Source organism: Notolepis coatsorum, assembly GCF_963971535.1.
Source record: "Notolepis coatsorum genome assembly, chromosome: 10".
Taxonomy (NCBI): domain Eukaryota; kingdom Metazoa; phylum Chordata; class Actinopteri; order Aulopiformes; family Paralepididae; genus Notolepis; species Notolepis coatsorum.
The window spans coordinates 131,417,177-131,438,301 of record NC_140174.1 but is presented as its reverse complement, the minus strand read 5'-3'; the positions used below and the strand labels follow the sequence as shown (position 1 = coordinate 131,438,301).

The following is a 21,125-nucleotide window of genomic DNA, read 5'->3' as shown; positions in this document are numbered from 1 at the left end:
GCCTAATAACAGTCACATGTAGTGAGAAGACTGGAGCTAAGGCTACATGAATGCATTTTTCACAGAACAATGGCTTCAGTCATTACTATAATTATGTATGCAACAAACTTTATTTTCAGAGAGAGGTAGCCTAATCACTGAAGGTGAGCTATTGATGGACATAAGACAGTACTGTATATAAACGTCCATGTTAGGCAGTTCTTGTAGTGATTTGTACTTTCTTGTACAGTGCTTGCCCACCACCCAACCCTTCTTATATATTATTCTTTGGAATCCGATTGAATCAAGCCCCAAATTCTTGTATATCCTCCTAAAATAAAAATAAAAACAAAGACAAAAATATTCTTGGTTAATGAAACGTTAAAATCCCAGCATACAGTATCTTCTCAACAATACTGTTCGCAGAGTATTCTGAAATAATAGATATCCTGAGGTCATGGCTCATTTGACGCTTCCTCCCTCATATCCCTATTGATCCTATTCCAGAAAGCAGAATCCCTTCTCTGGCTATGGTTTCAGTCTGAGGACTGCATCATGGATGATGAACGCCTGGCTGTTTTACTGAGATGGCATAATATTTAACATATTGGTAGGAATGGTGCCAGTTAGGAGTAGGAAAAGGTTGAGCTTTTCATAAATGTATTAATAATGGCAACTTTTTCAGTGTGATCATTGATGGACTCAGATTTTACTAGCTCATAAAAAGGTATACAAAAATATAAAAAAAAACGAAAACAAGTACAAAACTGTGCAGATCCACAGCGCTACCTGCACATGTGTCCTTGCCAGATCGTCCATGACTGAGTGAGTGGGTGACTACAATTAGTCCGTGAGTGAGTGATTTGCCATGCATAGTCCACGACGGCAGTCCCTGCACGCTGTGGGCAAAAGGACCAACAATGTCTTGTGCTATTCTTCTTAATACAGTAAAGACAGAATTTCACACAGCCTTTATGTAAGAAAGACCTCACATTATGCTCACTCATTATCATGAGTCCTCCGGGCTCACAATGACTCAGCAGGTTTGACACAATAGCATGTGACATTCAAAATCAGCAGTCCTTCATGTGAATGGCAAGTTACTTCCAAATAACACTCAAGGCATACTGTTGTTTAGAGGAAAACAAATAAATAATGGCTTTATTTTACTTGGCACAAATGTTTTGTATGTTACACAACTATAGGGCTGGGCGATATGGAATGATGCGCTTTCATACCAAAGTGCTTTACAATTTTGTTCCTCATATTCACCCATCCACTCACACGGCGATGGCGTAGGCAACCAGATATGGAAGATATCAATATCACGATAATTATAAAGACTTTTTCTCTATCGATATATATACAGTATATCACAATATCTGCTCACAAATGTTAAATCACAGGTTATGTAATCCAGTAGGGATGTCCGATATTATCGGTCTACCGATATTATCGGCCGATATTGGCATTAAAATGTGATATAGGAAAATATCGGTATCGGTTTTCAAATTATTAAATTATTATTATTATCATCGGTTTTAAATTTATTTTTTACATTACTATAACCTTTATTTACCCAGGCAAGCAAGTAAGAACAAATTCAGATTTTATTTATTGTCAAAAGTATGCATAATGTGTTAATTCCACAACAAGAGATATGTAATGTTAATTACCTGAAAATATTCAATTTTTTGGGGGGGGGGGGGGGGGGGGGGGGCCCTGCATATATCGGTATCGGTTGATATCGGTATCGGAAATTAAGAGTTGGACAATATCGGTATATCGGTAAAAAAGCCAATATCGAGCATCCCTATAATCGAGTCGACGTTAATCTCATTGATATGAGAAGTTTGAGTTAATATGCGTTTGTTATTATCATTTTAGACAATAAAATTGTGTCTAATGACATCTCGGTATCATGACTTCATCACGATACCAACCAGTCTCTGGTTGACCCTGTGACCTCTCCATGCAGGGAGGAGCTGCATTGACAGTCCTTGTTGCATTGCAGTGGAAGCCATTTGTTTGAATTGGTCATGTTTGTAAATATGGGCTAGAAATTCATGTTTATTCTGAATTGGTGATGAGCCATGAAACTTAGAATCCCTTTGGGAATGCCATGCAACCAAGATGTGTGTGGTCAAATGGATTGCAAATTGGACATTTAGGAACACGCCAACATTTTGGGAAATTAGCTTACCATCTTCTCCAGAGAGAGACAAGAAGATACCAGTTTCCTCTTTGTGCGTTCAGTAGAAAGCTATCTGGCTGCATGTTAGCCTAGCTTAGCACAATGAATGGAAGCGGACAGTGACGGGTAGCCTTCGGGAGAGGTGTTAGTTGGACAATGCCTAGGCTACCCGTCACTGTCCGCTTCCATTCATTGTGCTAAGCTAGGATAACATGCAGCCAGATAGCTTTCTACTGAACGCACAGAGAGGAAACTGGTATCTATCTTCTTGTCTCTCTCTAGAGAAGACGATAAGCTAATTTCCCAAAATGTTGGCGTGTTCTTTTAACTGTTGTAAACTGTCATCCTTTCGCCTATGTGACTGCGATTAATGCCATCGACACAGACAATGGTGTTGTATCAATGGTTGCATAATGTTTGCAGTGATGAAACAATGATTACTTGTCCATTTCCCTTCTTGAGAATGAAGAGCTCCTGATGGGTGGGTTTACAGCGAAGGATTATTTTGGGTTTAATTGTAACATAATTTATTGTCTATTTATATTGTCTTGTGTTTGCTAATGTCATTGTGTGTTCTTGTCTGTTTCTCACAGTTTAGTCCTGTTATTTGTTTGTTTGTTATGTGTTTGGATTATAATTGGGGATGCACCGAATGGGAAATTCTTGGCCGAAACCGATACCGAAAATAGGAAACAGTTGGCCGAAAACCGAATGCCGAAAGGCAGAAAATGATTAATATAAATATATATATAATGTATTTTTTTTTCAGCTACCTGATTATGGCAAAAGACATGATTATGGCAAAACGTAACTTAAATAATATTAATAATCACTATTATGGGCCCATAAAACATGTATTCAGCACTTTTGAATGCATACATTAATTCCAGACTGACTGCTGAAAGATTGTACAATTTAAACATTTTCTCTTTGCATACAACAAAATGTGCATTAAAGTCAAGTGCATTTTCTTTTCTCTGTAGGATAACTACAACAAAGTGCATTCAGAACAAAGCCAAGGTGCTTTAAAACTGCATAACGATCTGCATAAAGACACACACACAGGACTGTTGTATTTACTACATCTCCCATGACTCTTAGCGGGGGATGACGTAGCTTACGAGAGGCGGGTCAAAGAGGAATGGAAGCGTTAGCTAGCTTAACGCTAACGTTAGTTCAAAATGTTTTAACCGCGACGGGCATATAGTAATGGCGAGGATATAAAGCATGTTAAAGACGCATTTATTGGATGCGTTGCTCGCGGTCGCGGAGTTTACATAGAAACAGCGCGACTCCAGTGGCGGCTCGCCACTGGTGGCGCTAGGGCGCCGACCCACCTGTTAAATGAGAGAAGAAGAAAAAAAAAAAACTTTTTTGTTTTTTGTTTTATAGCCCTATAAATAATATAAACATGTTTAAAATGAATAATATTTACTCATTTTAAGTATGTTTGTATTTCCAATGCACAATATAACGTTATTATCTAAATTAAAAAAACACCGTTTTCATGGGCAGGAAGTGACGTTTTTTTTAATTTTTTCGTATTTCTCGCCCGGGCAAGAAGCGATAACGCTCTGACTGCGCGTCACAGTTTGATCGCTGTCTCCGTCACAGCCAATCAGTGCATACGGCGTTGTGCGTTGAAATATGACTATTATGTTGGAATCCGAGCGCGATTTGAAGCGGTCTAGGCAGCAAGCGTGAACTTCCGTGAAGAATTTTCCATAGCCGCATTTCGCGGAGACGCTCTCTGATTGGCCGACGCGATGCCAGTTTTTTTCCATTGCCGCATTTCTCGGGTTGGTTAGAGAGAATGCAACTCAGTACTCGACTTGTCAACAACAACAGCAACTGTTACTACACTGAGCTTAGGCACTCTTTCAAAGTTGGTTAAGGTTAGAGTTTGTCTTAGAGCATGGCGATAGAACGCCAGGTAGTTTGCAGGCTGTTCGAGGCGAAAATGGACAAAGACACAGCTCTTGGCTAACTAACAACAAGCTATATTATGGAGGCAGTGTGGATGGACAATGGATGGACATCAACACAGGCTGGATGGACAATGCCATGGAGTGGATATACTTTATCAACAAGCCAACAACAAGGTAGATTAGCGATCTTAACTCTAGTTTAATACATGATACGTTGTCTACTGATGCCGCATAACGTTACAGCTACTGCTAGCTGTTAGCTCCGTTAGCTTAGCTGGCCACTTAGTGCATAGAACGGAGTAACGTTAACGTTTAAACGTTATGTCGAGGTCATACAATACTACAGTCGACATAAGGTTAACGTTACCCCGTTTCCATGAAGTGTTTAAATAGCAGCAATCTTGTTGAAAATGTAACTACTAAAATGCTCTCTGATGCTGCTGATGCATAATGAATGAATGGCGAGTTGTTTAAAATGACAACATACATGTGTTAATTATTTGATTTGATTGATCCGAGAGACAGAGAGATCGTCTATGTTTGAATGAATGAATGAGAACTTTATTAACAGATTGCAGAATGGGTACAATACAGTACGGCTCAATACACACAATTGTTAAGGGGATGCAGACCAGAGAAAGACGTTTGTCTTGTTTACATCAGGGTCCCAGATTTTCGATTCATATCGATAGTTTAATAGCTAGCCTTGGCTCGTTTAACAATATGCAAAATATGTGTACAGCCCTGTACTCATACTGAAGTTATTCTTGGTATATAATAGGTCTGATTGTGTAACGAATCGATTCCACGTCGCGCTGTGTGTGAGAGAGAGAAGGAGAGAGGGAGAGATCTGCCTGTGTTTGTAGACGGGCGAGTTTTGTTTCTAACTTTTCTATTTATATATTGTGTTTCAAGTTGTGAATTAGAGTCTAGACTATACTTTATTTGACTGGTTGTGTGTTGTTGTAGTAACAGCTGAGCGACTCGTTCATAAGAGCCGATTCATTGCCGTGAGCGTGAGTCGAATCACGAGTGTTGCGTGGTACTGTACTGTACTGTACAAAATATTTGGTATAGCGCCCCTAGTGGCGAAAACCCACCGGCCGCCACTGCGCGACTCCCAAGAGGAGTTAGTTATCACAGGCTGCAGAACGCAGGAAGAGCTGCCAAGCTGCTCACGTTACACGTTGCGCATTTTGATTACGTCATCACAACAACACTTTCGGTTACGAACGTTACGTATCCCTGTTTTTTGACATTCGGTGATATATTTTCGGTGCTAAAACCCTTTCGGCCGAAAGAGCCTTTTTAACCATTTTCGGCTGATAATTTTCGGTGTCCGAATTTTCGGTGCATCCCTAATTATAATAAGAAATTGATAATAAATAATACAATGATGTAATCACGATATGATCCCACTGAAAGATGATAAATTATCATATTGAATTATCACCCAGCCAGTTACAACCAAAACGTTGGATAATCCATTTATGCATGTTGTGTCAACCTGCTGCTCCATTTATGAATCACTAATATAAGAGCTGACTAAGGAATAAACGCACGTTTACCCTTTCCTTTAAATGGGTTTAGTTGCGTTGGGTCAGAGAGAAAGTTGAACTGGAGTCAACTTTTGTCATAACGTAACCCCTCCCAATGCTGCGGTGGCCAATCGGTCACAGCGGAAGACGAGGGAATTTGTTAAAAAGCTGGCGAGGTTAGATGAAGTTACAATGTGAACCTGTTGACATTTTGATCCAAACAGTGCTGCTTTTTCTTCCTAGCATGAAATAGAATAGTTGTTTTGCATGTTGCTTCCTTTGGTGTAAGCCTCAACTGACTAACAACGGCACCGTCGGCAATGCAAATGTTTTAAAAATAGACATTGATAAAAAATATAATGGCGATATCATGTACTATATTCCTTAATATAGGCCACAAATATTGTCCCATGCTTGAATACATCATTATAGATAGGCTATATCTCAAATGAAAAGTTGCGCTGCCCCACTGTAGGTCCAGGGAGGGTGGAGTCTACCACATGCCTCCTCCGATACATGTTGAGTCGCCAGCCGCTTCTTTTCACCTGACAGCTAGGAGTTTCACTGGCATGCGGAGGTTCATGCTATCTCCCAAGATCCCCTCCCTGTGCCCTGGCCGACCAGTAGGAGTCACTGTTGCAACGACCAGGACGCTTGTATCCTTTCGGCAAGCAACAAGCCTTTCCGCGTTGCTCTGATTGGCCGAGCGCGCGCATGCGCATGAGTCGCGACAAGCTACTCAGCCAGGCAGGAATACTAAGCTCCGCTTAACGCAATTTATACAAATGAAAGTATTGATTTCACCGTAACAAATCATTAAAAAAATATACCGTTAACTGGAATATGTTGTTTCTTTACACATATGTTGGATTATGTAATTGGTTTGTCATGACAAACCAATAAAAAATCGCGAATTAACCGGTGGCTACAACAACACACAGTAACTACATGCATCATTGTTTACAATGAACGGTGGGGCTAATCGAAAGGACTGGACACGGACGCGTTAAACAGCAATCAATTAATTTAATATAACAATCCGGTTCTGTGTTTGTTTGTGTCTGTAGATTGTTGGTGAACAACTAACTTTAGGTTAGTTTAACTTGTCCGTGTCCAGTCCTTTCGATTAGCCCCACCGTTCATTGTAAACAATGATGCATGTAGTTACTGTGTGTTGTTGTAGCCACCGGTTAATTCACGATTTTTTATTGGTTTGTCATGACAAACCAATTACATAATCCAACATATGTGTAAAGAAACAACATATTCCAGTTAACGGTATATTTTTTTAATGATTCGTTACGGCGAAATCAATACTTCCATTTGTATAAATTGCGTTAAGCGGAGTTTAGTATTCCTGCCTGGCTGAGGAGCTTGTCGCGGCTCATGCGCGTGCGGCCAATCAGAGCAACGCGGAAGGGCTTGTTGCTTGCCGAAAGGATACAAGCGACCAGGACTCATAGCTGCGACCAGCATATAGCACACTCTGGTTGGTTTGGTTGGTCCACAAAAGTGTCCGCCTATTCTCGGTCCTCGCTCCACAATGGTGGAACGAACTTACCACCACAGTTAGGACAGCCGAATCTTTCGCCGTCGACTAAAAACGCACTTCTTCAATCAATATCTGAAATGAAGAAAAAAAATACAAATAAAAAATAAAAATAAACACTAACCTTCTTACTGTCCTATACTACCATGCACTCCTCCTACTATACTAATATGGCTTATGTCTATGCACTCAATACTGCAGCACCCAAGTTTCAGCACTGTTTGACATTGTTACTCAGCGAAAGAGTTGTACCCTTCCAGCTGACTTGTCATACAGAACTTGTAAGTCGCTTTGGATAAAAGCATCAGCTAAATGACAAAATGTAAATGTCCTCTCCCTCTAGCAGCCACAGTTTTTGCCTTAGTAGGTGATACCGGTGTTACTTGGTGTTCAGGCTCCACAGAGTACATTACTTGCCCACCGCTCCCACGGTGTATGTTATTTTGAATATTTCTTTGCATATTAGTGGCCACATTAAAATAAAAAACACGAATTTGTGAAATACTATACATGTTATCAAGCATGTAAATCAAACAACATTATAATCTGAACGTGAGAACAGCAACTACTTTTAGGTTTCACTTTCACTTTTTTAATTAGCACCTAACGTCAACTCTCTGTCCAACAAATGGATACTAATCATTGAAAAGTATTTACAGATGGATGTACTGTAGCCGTATAACGTAATTTTGTAAAATGTCTGGTGTCACCTGTAATACTGGTGTTGTTTATCAGTCATGGAAAATTCCACATCACCGTGGCAACCTTAGTGTGTGTGTGTGTGTGTGTGTGTGTGTGTGTGCAGGCATGCAGGCTTAGATGCATGCACGTACACGGTCACAGCTAATGCAGATTAATGCTTGATTTATTTTTCCTTTTATTTAGACAGGTAGTCTCATTGAGCTCAAGATCTCTTTTCCAAGTGAGATCTGTGTAAAATAGAAATACTATATAAAAAAAAATCACAATGGACAAACGAGCATAGTTCAGTCATAGATTACCAAACAGCAGTCGAACGATTATATGAAACAATTACATGCAACATTTAGAATATCAAAGGTCAATTAAAAATCCTCTAATGGAATCAAATATTCCAATTTCAAGGTTTTATGTAGTTCATTCCATTTGTAAAGGCAGTATTTAAAACCTGTTCTGCCAAGCTCGGTTCTATCTGACGTCAGCATCTATAGGTGCTCCCTGAAGGAATGCCACTCAATGCACCTGATAAACGGTCATTAGGGACACGGGTCCGCTGGCAGAGCCGCGGGCCGCTGGAGAAGAGCAGGGGCACCGGTCTCATCTTGCCATCCCCATGATGCACCCCCCGACCTTCACATTGAGGAACACCCGGTGGAGTTTTTCCACCCAGATGCGTCGGGTTGTTCCCCTTGATAAAGACAATCCGCGGACGCTGGATATCTCATTATCAATCATTGATGAAGATGAGCAGCAGCATAACTGCCCCGTTCCCTAAACCCATGAAAGCCGTTGCTGCATACTGGACGGTGTGGTGGGAGAGTATTTTCTGTGGTCTGCCAGCAAAGCAGCGACCTCTCCACCTCCTACCTGCTGCTCACACAGGTAGAGGGGACAAAACTCATCAGCTGTTCCACCTGGCAATCAGATAAAGCTTTTTCCTCTGCGGCACATCGCAACATCCTCACCACCTACAGTACCTGTCCACTGCATCAGCAGAACCACTTAATCCTGAGGAAATGCAAATCCTGGCTAAATCCACGGGCGATATCCTACACCTTACTCAGGTGCAGACTCTGGCTGCAGGTGGTACAGGCTCTGGCTACAGGTGCAGGCTACAGGTGCAGGCTCTGGCTACAGGTGCAGGCTCTGGCTACAGGTGCAGGCTCTGGCTACAGGTGCAGACTCTGGCTACAGGTGCAGGCTCTGGCTACAGGTGCAGGCTCTGGCTACAGGTGCAGACTCTGGCTACAGGTGCAGACTCTGGCTACAGGTGGTGCAGGCTCTGGCTACAGGTGCAGACTCTGGCTACAGGTGCAGGCTCTGGCTACAGGTGCAGACTCTGGCTACAGGTGCAGACTCTGGCTACAGGTGGTGCAGGCTCTGGCTACAGGTGCAGGCTCTGGCTACAGGTGCAGACTCTGGCTGCAGGTGGTGCAGGCTCTGGCTACAGGTGCAGACTCTGGCTGCAGGTGGTGCAGGCTCTGGCTACAGGTGCAGGCTACAGGTGCAGGTGCAGGCTCTGGCTACAGGTGCAGGCTCTGGCTACAGGTGCAGACTCTGGCTACAGGTGCAGGCTCTGGGTGCAGGCTCTGGCTACAGGTGGTGCAGGCTTTGGGTGCAGGTGCAGGCCTGGCTACAGGTGGTGCAGGCTCTGGATGTAGTTGCAGGCTCTGAATACAGGTGCAGGCTCTGGGTGCAGGCTCTGGCTACAGGTGCAGACTCTGGCTGCAGGTGGTGCAGGCTCTGGCTACAGGTGCAGGCTACAGGTGCAGGTGCAGGCTCTGGCTACAGGTGCAGGCTCTGGCTACAGGTGCAGGTGCAGGCTCTGGCTACAGGTGCAGACTCTGGCTACAGGTGCAGGCTCTGGCTACAGGTGGTGCAGGCTTTGGGTGCAGGTGCAGGCCTGGCTACAGGTGGTGCAGGCTCTGGATGTAGTTGCAGGCTCTGAATACAGGTGCAGGCTCTGGGTGCAGGCTCTGGCTACAGGTGCAGGCTCTGGCTACAGGTGCAGGCTCTGGCTACAGGTGGTGCAAGCTCTGGCTACAGGTGCAGGTGCAGGCTCTGGATGCAGGCTCTGGCTACAGGTGGTGCAGGCTCTGGATGCAGGCTCCGGCTACAGGTGGTGCAGGCTCTGGCTACAGGTGCAGGTGCAGGCTCTGGATGCAGGCTCTGGCTACAGGTGGTGCAGGCTCTGGCTACAGGTGCATGCTCTGGGTGCAGGTGGTGCATGCTCTGGGTGCAGGTGGTGCAGGTACAGGCTCTGGCTACAGGTGCATGCTCTGGGTGCAGGTGGTGCAGGTACAGGCTCTGGCTACAGGTGCAGGCTCTGGGTGCAGGTACAGGCTCTGGCTACAGGTGCAGGCTCTGGCTACAGGTGCAGGCTTTGGATGCAGGCTCTGGCTACAGGTGCAGGCTCTGGCTACAGGTGGTGCAGGCTCTGGATGCAGGCTCTGGCTACAGGTGGTGCAGGCTCTGGCTACAGGTGCAGGCTCTGGATGCAGGCTCTCCAAGTTGGATGAGCGAAGGGATAGACCCCTCCTCTACAGACCCCACTCCGAGGAACTCCCTTCGAGCTTCCATCGAGGAAGCCGCGGTGGTTCCATCGTCAGACTATGGAAACGGAGAGATTTCATCTCTCTTGCCATTTTCTGCACCCGTCCCAAGCCCCGCTGACCTACGGTCAGTTCCGGCCGCCTAACAAGTCCGCCCGCCACCAATACTTCAAGGGGAAAGTTCCGACCGCCATCATTTCCATCCCTCCGGCTGGGAGTTGCCTTAATACCTCTTCTTCCACCAGAGGACAGAGGACAGGCAACCAGCACTCCTCTGCACCCAAGAATCACAAGTGAGGGTGTGGGAGGGGGGATAGCACCTACGCTCCCACCCATCGAGAATGTTGTGAAACATGTACAAATAAAGAGACTTGTTTGACCGAACAGCGTTACATGATACCACCCCATTTACCCCATATAAAATACAATGGTGACTGAGTGAGAGTCCGAGATGTATCTCCAAGACACAGTGCACTATGATACATGGCATCAAGGGGCTTTAAGGTGGAGGGAGAGGCATGCATGTACAGAATGTCTCCATGATACAATTCAGACATAATTGATGATGGTCCTTAAGGTCCCTCGAGTTTGATCGGAACAGGATAAATCAGCATTTTGCTATGATGCCCCTAGCTCATGGAATGAACTCTAACAGTAACCTCTGTAGCCATATTTTCAGAAAATCTGCCTAAAAGTACATACCCAAGTAAATGGAAGATTGCTCCACTTCTACAAGGTCCATTTGCATGTTCTCTGTATCTAGGGACATCTATAGACCTCAGGGAATGTATTCCCAGTGTCAGAAATATTGTGTCTGTTACTATGCTTGAGTAAATTGTAATGAACCAAAGGAGAATATAAATTATCATTTTTATTTTCATATTTGACGGTGAATAACACCATGAAAACATTGATCTTGTAAGAAGCTCATTCAGCACCTTCTTGAGATCAAGGGTACAGAAAATCGAAGCAAATTAATAAAGGGGAGATTTACAGGTTTTTTTGTAGATACAGTACAGAATTGTCACCCGGGCACATGAAATTTGAAATATAATGCAATTTGAATATAGAATATCAGGCCTATAAATGACCTTATTATGTTACGGTTGGTGGTGAGGACAGGACCCAATTGCAGACAGGTGGATGAGGTTATAAGTCCAAGGAGGTATTTAATAACAAAACGAGGACTAAAACGTAACACAACACACAAACTCAAAACTAACACGGGGAACACATACCAAACACGGAGGATACAGGAGACATCGAACGAGAGCACAGAACATCCAGGAAACGACAGCAAATACAACAAGCGACAAACGACAGCAAAATACAATGAATCCACACAGAGACAAGGAAACACAGAACTAATATACACATGGCTAATTGGCAGACGAGACACACTAGGGCTCATTACAACGAGAGACACCTGGGATGGGAAATAGACTGACAAAGACTACAAGGACTACAACAATGGCAGACAAGACACACATGGGACAGAACATGCAGACTAAAGACTAAGACTAAACAGATAAACACAATACAAGACAAGAAGTGTACAAGACACACATGGGACAGAACAGGAGACTACAGACTAAAGGCCCTCCCATAGTCGAGCGGAACGTACGCGGACCGGACTCCGCGGAGGTCAGCGCGGACTCCAAGTGCGAAGCTCCAATTTTCTAACCGCGCAGACTTCCGCTCACTTGGTGTCACACAAAACACTGCTCGGCGTTGACATCAACCTGCATTTAATGTGACACCGATCTGCATTTTACTCTGAACACTCGCTCCATGCCAAGTGAGAGTAGGGCAGGATCATGATTAAATTAGTAGGATTGGTCCGGTAAAACGTTGGCAGGTAGATGACGCTAAATTTAGTTTTACTATCGCTAATCGTCATCCATTCCAATTCATATACATTTGGACCATGTCTTTTTTCATCATCTGAAGAAACTTGAGAAGTTTGAATGGCTTTTCTAAATGAAGTGTGTAGAACTGCCAGTTTTATTTCGAAATATTGGAAACGGAGATAACCTAGACTCTTTATTTTGACATTGGATGACGACGACATGACATAATTTTAAACGGCGTGGGACATTTTTGTAAACTGCCGCGAGACATGTAGGAAATTGGTACGTGGAGGTCCGCGGAGGTATGCTCGGCGGAGTCCGCTCCACGTACGCTCAGCTCGACTATGGGAGGGCCTTAAGAGTAAACGGATAACACAAGACAAGACAAGAAGGGTACAAACAGGGGAACATGAAGGGCACGAGGGAGACCGAGAGGAGAACACAAAGGAACATAGATTACTAAACAAACATAAATGCATGAGGAGAGTCGGATCAGGTGAGGGTAGTCCTTAGGGGTGGAAATCACCAGAGGCCTTACGATATGATACTATCACGATACTTGAGTCACGATACGATAGTATCGCGATACTAAATATATTGCGATATGCTGAGTATTGCGATATTAATATTGCGATGTATTGCGATTTATTACTTTTTTTCAACTGCAAAGTAAAACTTTGTCAACTTGTTTTATCTAATAAAATAAAGTTCAGTCTGTTCATCTCACTTCAATCATTTTTATTGCAGAACATGGTATTTTCTCAAGCAGACAGATGTAAACACTGTAATCTGTGTTGCATGTACCTGACAAACTGAACTGTTTGTATTACAGTCATATTCCAACTTAACTGAATGCACATGTGTGCGTGTGTGAGGACTATTACAGGTATTGAAATTAACAATGCAACTTCCTTATACAAAAAATAAATAAAAATTATTTAAACTTTTTTATGAATAATTAAATATCGATACTTGGCGTCCCTGTATCGATACAGTATCGCCACGCAAAGTATCGCGATACTACTATGTATCGATTTTCCCCCCCACCCCTGGTAGTCCTAGAGCAAGTGAGGGGAATTGTCCATGAACAGGTGGGGTGAGAAGTCCATGCATGAGTGGGGAGACATGGGCAGGGCCAGGTGGGATGTTACATATTATGGCCTTATTATGGTCATACATCTATGGATCGGGCCAAATCTTTCCAATGCAGAGTTCAATCTGGATTTAGTAATTTCCTCGCCTTTTTCCGATGCAATCCACCGATAATTCACAGAATTCAGAGAAACTCACATTTAGCTTAAAATCCTTGGAAAATATACACTTTGACTGCTGTTTTGACAGGGTTAGGGTCTTTACTCTTGGCTACATTTGAAAAAGAAACACAACATTAATTAATACGGTCTGTATTGATCGATTTATTACGAGCGACAGCAGGGTCCCCCAAGCTTAACAGAGATTCTTCCCTCTGTTGCAGAGTTTAAAACCTTGATCTCCTTTGTCAATCAAGTTGTACATGTTTTATTGGTTGTTATCCTTACTTCTAATTGTTATGATTGTATATGCTGTGTGATTTTATATGCCTTTTTTTTTTTAGCTTAACTCTGTATGTACACTCGACGTGACTGTAAATGAGGAGAACCTCAGTTGCCTTTTGAGTATAAATAAAGGTTTGAAATTAAATTAAATTGTATTGTCTTCCGACAGGTGTTCGTTCCACATGGGTGATAAAAGAAAGTCTAACCAAATTTCAAAATTTACAAGATTCTACCATTGCAATTTGAAAACCCGAAAGGGTGTGAATACTAACATTAGGAGTATTGCTCACACTTAGGCATACATTTAGTTTTTATCAGAATTTAAGATAAGCTTGTGGCTAATGAGAGACATCTGGAAGACATCAAAAGCAAACTATACATTTGTAAATTTGCCAGTTTGAGAGTGAAGCCTGTAGCATATATGATTATCAGCTGCATACAAATGTACATCACAATGGGGACAGGAAGATGTCATATTATTTATAATATAATGTAAATAGAAGTGGTACTGTGTTTGTATTAATCTTATATACCGTACTTTTCGCACTATAAGCCGCACCTGACTATAAGCCGCAGCAGCTAAATTGAATGATGTGTACATATATAAGCCGCACTGGACTATAAGCCACATGTGTTTTAATGTTTAATTACCATATGTAAGGAGTGGAGCCTGCGGCTTAATTTGACTCAACACGGGAAACCTCACCCGGCCCGGACACGGAAAGGATTGACAGATTGATTGCTCTTTCTCGATTCTGTGAGTGGTGGTGCATGGCCGTTCTTATATTGAGCTTTAAGTTCCCACCTCTACAGAGAATGACTCCCATTGGGACACAATACTGTCGGACAAATAAGATTAACTCATCTACAAGTTGTATTAAGTTTAGCAAATAAGGGAACAGATACCGGTAAATAACATTTCAATGCAGTAAAAAAAGCAATATTTCGATTTTCGGGTTTTGTCCACATATAAGCCGCACCGTTATATAAGCCGCAAGGTCGAAAAATGGGGGGAAAAGCCGCGGCTTATAGTCCGAAAAGTACAGTACAATGTTTGGACACAGTTGACCAGTTTACCACTGAATGTGGAGTCATTTGAGGCCATTTCCAGCTTCCCTCTCCATAAAAAGCTGTAGAATTGCTGTAAAGTGCAGGATAAGCATTTAAAAATATTTTGAAGGGGTGTATAGTTTATGCATGTTTGACAGCCTACTGATATACCTAGAGCCATATGAAATCCGCGATCACGGAATCGCGGACGGAATCGCGGAATTGAGCAATAAAAATGGAATCAACTGTAAAAAAATAATAATAATAATAATATTTTTTTTTTTTTTTTTTTTTATGTTGTGTGACTTGTACAGCACTTTGTTCAACTTTGTCAGTGCTGTAAAGTTTAAACCTTTTTAAATCTTAGACAAACAAAACACTTTGCTTTCATGAAATATTGTAAGCCGTCATTTGAGGCTTTATAAAAGCAGCACAATGAACACAAATCTGTCAGTGCCGAGTCCGACCTCATCTTAAATAACAAACAGCATTGCTTGTTGTAGTTAACAAAGAGAGGCAGAGTTGATTTTGCAAAAAAATATATATATATCATTTATATTTTTATATTTTTTAATAATCAAATTTTATTTTCATATTCGAATCCCATGCCCATCGAACGAAGCTTCGAAGTATTTAAGACAGCCCTATTAAATGGACTGTTATATCTTATTAAATTGTGGACATTTATTCATTCCCACTTATTAGACACTATTTCTGATGGTAAAATGAGCGTACAAAGCAAAATACAGAATTCTGAAATATTAAAACGGAAAAAACGGAATTTGGAAAAAAATAAAATGGAATTTGGAAAAAAATCAAACGGATTTCATATGGCTCTAGATATACCTTATAGAACGATACATACGATGCATAGTATCTTATCCACCTCTTCTACTACAACACCATCAATTTGGGTCACTTTGCTGATTAACTGTTGGTGTTCCACAGATCTTTTTTATTCTACAGGTCAAACCTGCAGTGAGATGTACCTTGGGAGACCATTTTAGTAAAAAGTCTTGTCTTTTCATCCTATTTCAGGTGCCTTTTTGATTCCATACTTTACCATGCTGTTCCTGTGCGGCATCCCACTACTCTTCATGGAGTTTGCTATCGGGCAGTACACCCGGTTGGGACCGGTACATGCCTTAGCTAAAGTCTGTCCCTTATTAAAAGGTGAGTGACCTCCACAGGCCGCTGGAAAACATACTGTACGTAGGCCTGTTTTATTTTTTTTAAACCATTTTTAGTTTTGATCTGGAACAGTCCAGCAAAGAGGCAATGATGTTGTATTGACCATATTCACACGGTGGCCATTTTTCTCTCATGTCATGCTCATGTTGGGATTCCCTTCCAAAGGAATCCCAACCTGAGCATGACATAAGAGCAAAATGTCCCCTGTGTGAATATGATCAATGAGTGCCTGTATGCAATCCATTTGAACCGTCACAAAACCTTTAGGGAAAGGGCAAATTATTAACCCATCCGCTACGAGAACTCCCCATGAGTTAACATTGTATGTAAACAACGATGTACACTCTCATGGGCTTGTCTGCCGTGTACGAGGCACAGGGTGGTGTCCTTGTAGGTGTCCTTGTAGGTGTCCACCCTGTGCCTCGTACACAACAGAACTCAGTACATCCTGTCCGCCATGTGCAAATGTTGTGCCTTTGCTTATTTCACGGTTGAAATCTGTTGTTCTCCAACAGCATGTGCGGCTATGTGTTCTTTACCCTCGGTGACAAGGTTGAAGCCACTTCACAATAACACATTTGACCAATAAATGAAACTTACTCTATATCTTTGGAATATTAGAATATTTATTTTTACATTCAGTGTATTAAGCCCCTCCACGCCGTTGTGGAAGACAAACCTGATAGCCCCATTTTTGTTATGCAACCATTTTCCAGCCAAATTTCCCTCGGGATGAATAAAGTATTTCTATTCTATTCTATTTACAATGTCGTCATGATATTAAGTATTCAGTAGCACTCAGAATGAATAGGGGTGCACCGATATATCGGTCGGGTATCGGTATCGGCCGATAAGCTAAAATTTGCCAATGGCAGTGGCCGATAAATATCCGTCAATTTTTGTCGCGTCAAAAAAATAGTTTCAGTCAAGCAACCTGCACAACGCCGCCCCCACACACACGCTACTGCATCAAAGTTACTTATGATTAACAAAGGCATTCGTTTTGTGGCATTAACGTTATATAGTTACACATTTACCCGACCATAGCAAGCATTACTCATTCATATCTCTCACTTCCTTCCTTTGCTCAGAGACCCTGTATTGAATTGTACCCATTCTGCAATCTGTTAATAAAGTTTTCAATCAGACAAATGTATAGAAAAGCTTTTATTATAACATTCGTTGCAGTAAAATCATTATGCCTCGTTTAGTACTCCTGCGGAGCGCTGGTAATCTACTCGTGGGCCGCGGGGAGCTAACGTTATTAGCTTTGTTGTTGATCTCTCGCGAAAATCAATGGCGGACTTTCCGGAAGTAAAAAAACGAATAAGCGCTTGCCGATTGGTGGTAAGAACAGCAGGAGGTGGGTGCTAGCGGTGTGACGTAATTGGCAGAATCGACTGTCAATCAAAATTGTTCTGTTGTACCTGACATGACACATGCATTGCAAACTCAGATTATGGAGATATTACTGGAGAACATGGAGCTTTGTTTGAGAGAGATACAGTGAGTGCTGTCTCTTAAACTCTTAAAACTCATAAACCTTTTTGTCTTTTTAGTCAAGTTAGTCTGTTGAAGATGAAAGCCAGTGGGTATTGTATGACTCAGACTTCAGCAATAATCATGAGCATTATAAAATATATAAAAAACACACATGGCATGATGGAATAATAAATAAATAAACATATTTCTTGATGTTTCCTTTTTTAAGTAAGTAAAGAGGCCTATGTTCATATCGGTGAGCACAATTTGTAACACAAAAAGAGAGACGTGTAGCCTATTTATTTATTTAATATTTTATTTATTCATTTTATTATTATTATTTTATTTGTTGCCATGCCTAAAATAATAGTCAAGCATAGAGCTAACACATTTTCATAAACAATATATTTTTTTGTTATATGGTTATAATAAAAGCTTTTCTATACATTTGTCTGATTGATTGATTGAAAACTTTATTAACAGATTGCAGAATGGGTACAATACTAGGGATGCCCCGATCGATCGGCCACCGATCGTTATCAGCCGATAATCAGTATAAATATGCGATCGGTGATCGGTGATAATGCTTTATTTTCGCCGATCGTCAAAACCGATCGAAAAACATGATCCAATTCTTAGCGGAGATCTCACAGTCACTGCTGACTTCTCTCTCAGACACACAGCTGCCTGCAGCGTACGCCGCCTCCTCCTCCCCAGCCCCTCCCGCACTCATGTAAACAAGAGCCTCGCAGTCTGCTATAGTCTGGTGCATGATGCGACGTGAGCTAACGTTGGCTACCAGTACCTACCGAGCTAACGTTACTGTTTAAACTAAATGACCCAGTGACTACATGAGGCATTGTCTGACGCTATCTAGCTGGCTAGCTACTGATAGCTGCTGATATCAACAAATGCTCCAGCAATAGTCGAGTGCATGATAAGTTACCTCCGTTGACTCGGTAGCTCACGTTAGCTCTAAACTAAATAGTTCACTGAGGCGTTGTCTTAACGTTATCTAGCCGGCTAGCAGTAGCTACAGATAGCTCCTGATATCAATGTCTTATAACATTGATTCGATGCGTATTCGAGCTGAGGGCTTGCTGAATGTGATTTATACCAATACTAGGGTCCAGCTGCAGCGCCGGAGAATCCTGGCCGTAGCTGAAGGCTACTCGAGTACACACAGACAGTGGAGCTGTTTGCAGATAGCGAGCATTTTGACTTGTTGCGTGGTGGCGATGTCTCGCAGATAATACAAGTACAAGTCTAATCATATAATATATATATTTTATATAAAAAATTAAAAAAATTATTATATAAAATAATTTAAAAACAAAATGTTAAATCAAAAACGATCGGTATCGGATCGGTATCGGCCGATATGGCTCAAGACGATCAGTGATCGGTATCTGTGGCAAAAAACGTGATCGGGGCAGCCCTATACAATACAGTACAGCTCGATACAACAACGGTGCTAAGACTGGAGGATGAAGACCAGAAAAAGACTTTCGGCTTTTTTACATAAGGGTCCTCCATTTTCAATTCATCAAAACATTTAGAGGCATACAAATATGCAGTAGTTTCATAAAAATAAAAAGAATATTCTTTTTTTGCCACAAATATCGGTATCGGCCGATTGTGTTAGTTGAACAATCTGTATCGGTATCGGCCGCAAATTTTCATATCGGTGCATCCCTAAGAATGAAGTTTCATTTTTAGCATTTAAGAATGATCTTATTCCATACCCAGTATCATTAAATAATATTGTCTACCTTAAAGGAGACTTAAAAGGTGTCAATGAGGCTCGTTGGCATGACAATCACATGTAACGCCTTACAAACAACTTCCAAACCGACAACAGTGTTAACCATATGGAACTATCTATTAAAAACATGTGTTTGCCGGTCTGATGGGAAGGAGTGTCCTTGGGGTGCTTAATCCAAGACATAACAAAAGAGTATAATGCTATGATGTATGAGTTCCCCGCTGTAAGATAAGGTAGGCTTTAATAAAACCTCCAAAATGTTTCTAATGCAACTGGACACGGGTCTTATTTCTTGTAATGCACTCATTTGTCATTTTGCTGGACTGTGTTAGTAGTTCCATCCAATGAGTATAATATTTCATGAATGATGTTTTGTATTCTTTGTGATCTATTCCTGTCATTTTGTGAAATAAAATCATTTGTTTGTCTCGAAGCATGATTGATTTCACATGATCAGTTGATGGCTGAGATCTTGTTAAACATGAATTACAGTAGTTGCTGGATACAGCATCTTTGGCATTTTCACTTTCTTCAAATGAATATATAAACAAATCTATGGAATGTTGAATTAATCTGCACTGATGTTCTGGACTTTCTAAAACAATATTGTGGGTGACATTTGGGAGTCAAATTTGAGTGATTGACCATTGAGTTCTTACTGTCCACATGTTTCCCTCATGATTTGAAAAATGTAATCAGAGTTTCAGTATCCTCAAGCAAATAGCAATATGATGGTCTCTTTATGACATTATGGAATTTATAGCCGACGGGTTGAAGAAAATAATTTCTTGCCAGTCTTTTCATCCACAAGGCACTTTCATAATCTAACATATCATAATTCACATTATGACTAGAAAGTGTGACACTCCAGACATGTAAAACTGCATAATCGGTTAACCCTTTCACTACCACACTACCAAAGGGTTAACCCTTTCACTGCGACAATACAGAAGATGCACCCTTTCACTGCCTCACGTCAAATGGTTAGCCCTTTCACAACCACACCACAGAAGGTTAACCCTTTCACTTAACCGTCTGTAGTGTGGTAGTGAAAGGTTAACCTTCTGTAGTGTGGCAGTGAAAGGGTTAAACCCCCTTTTTAAACAGATAGAAAAACGTAGAGTAATTTAATTACATCGTCTTGACATCAAAAAAACGTGTGGACTTTCAGACCACTGGCAGTCCTCTCGTATCTCACATAGCCATTCAAGGCAGACCAGAGCCCAGCCATCAACAGTCAACTCTCTTATAGGTTTGAATTTGCAAAGGCTTTTTATCTGCTGTTCTAACTGAAGACTTTTCTCCATAGTTTCTATCTCCTCAAAGACAGAGATAGTCTACCCGGTCAAAACTTGATTTATGGCTCATTTCTGCCATGGTAAAGGCTCTGTGCTAAGGGCGAGGGCCAAGAGAAGGTAGTTCTTCCTGCACTTCCATTCTATGCTGATTGACTTTGATTGACATGATGGCACACATGGTACAGACTCAATGTGTTCACAAATCAACATGTCTACTGTGGTTAAATGTCCTGCTGCTTGCTTTCTTACTCATAGCATGAGAGCGTATCGTTAAAAGACTCTTTCACTTCTCCCCGTGACCCGTTGTTATGGCTCGTTATATGAGCTGTGTAATTGAAAATGGCTCTATTGCTATTATGCTATTAATCCATTCATTAATACATTTTTAATGCAGTTAATATATAAAACACAAGTTTTGCATTCGCTCTAAACAGCTTTTGATCATTTGGGCTATTATCAATATTTCGCAATGCACCAAAAGCTAAACATGGTGGAAATCTCTTCTCTCTGTCGTT

At 41.6% G+C, this 21,125-nt stretch overlaps 1 protein-coding gene across 1 annotated transcript in view; it reads left to right on the top strand.

Annotated features, from left to right (window-relative positions):
* Positions 1 to 21,125, top strand: part of LOC311235329 (sodium- and chloride-dependent GABA transporter ine) — a 101,694-nt gene that overhangs the window by 4,673 nt on the left and 75,896 nt on the right. Inside the window, exon 2 of the mRNA XM_084322760.1 lies at positions 15,913 to 16,047. Coding sequence (XP_084178886.1) covers positions 15,913 to 16,047 — 135 coding nt within the window. The remainder of the gene's footprint in view (positions 1 to 15,912; positions 16,048 to 21,125) is intronic.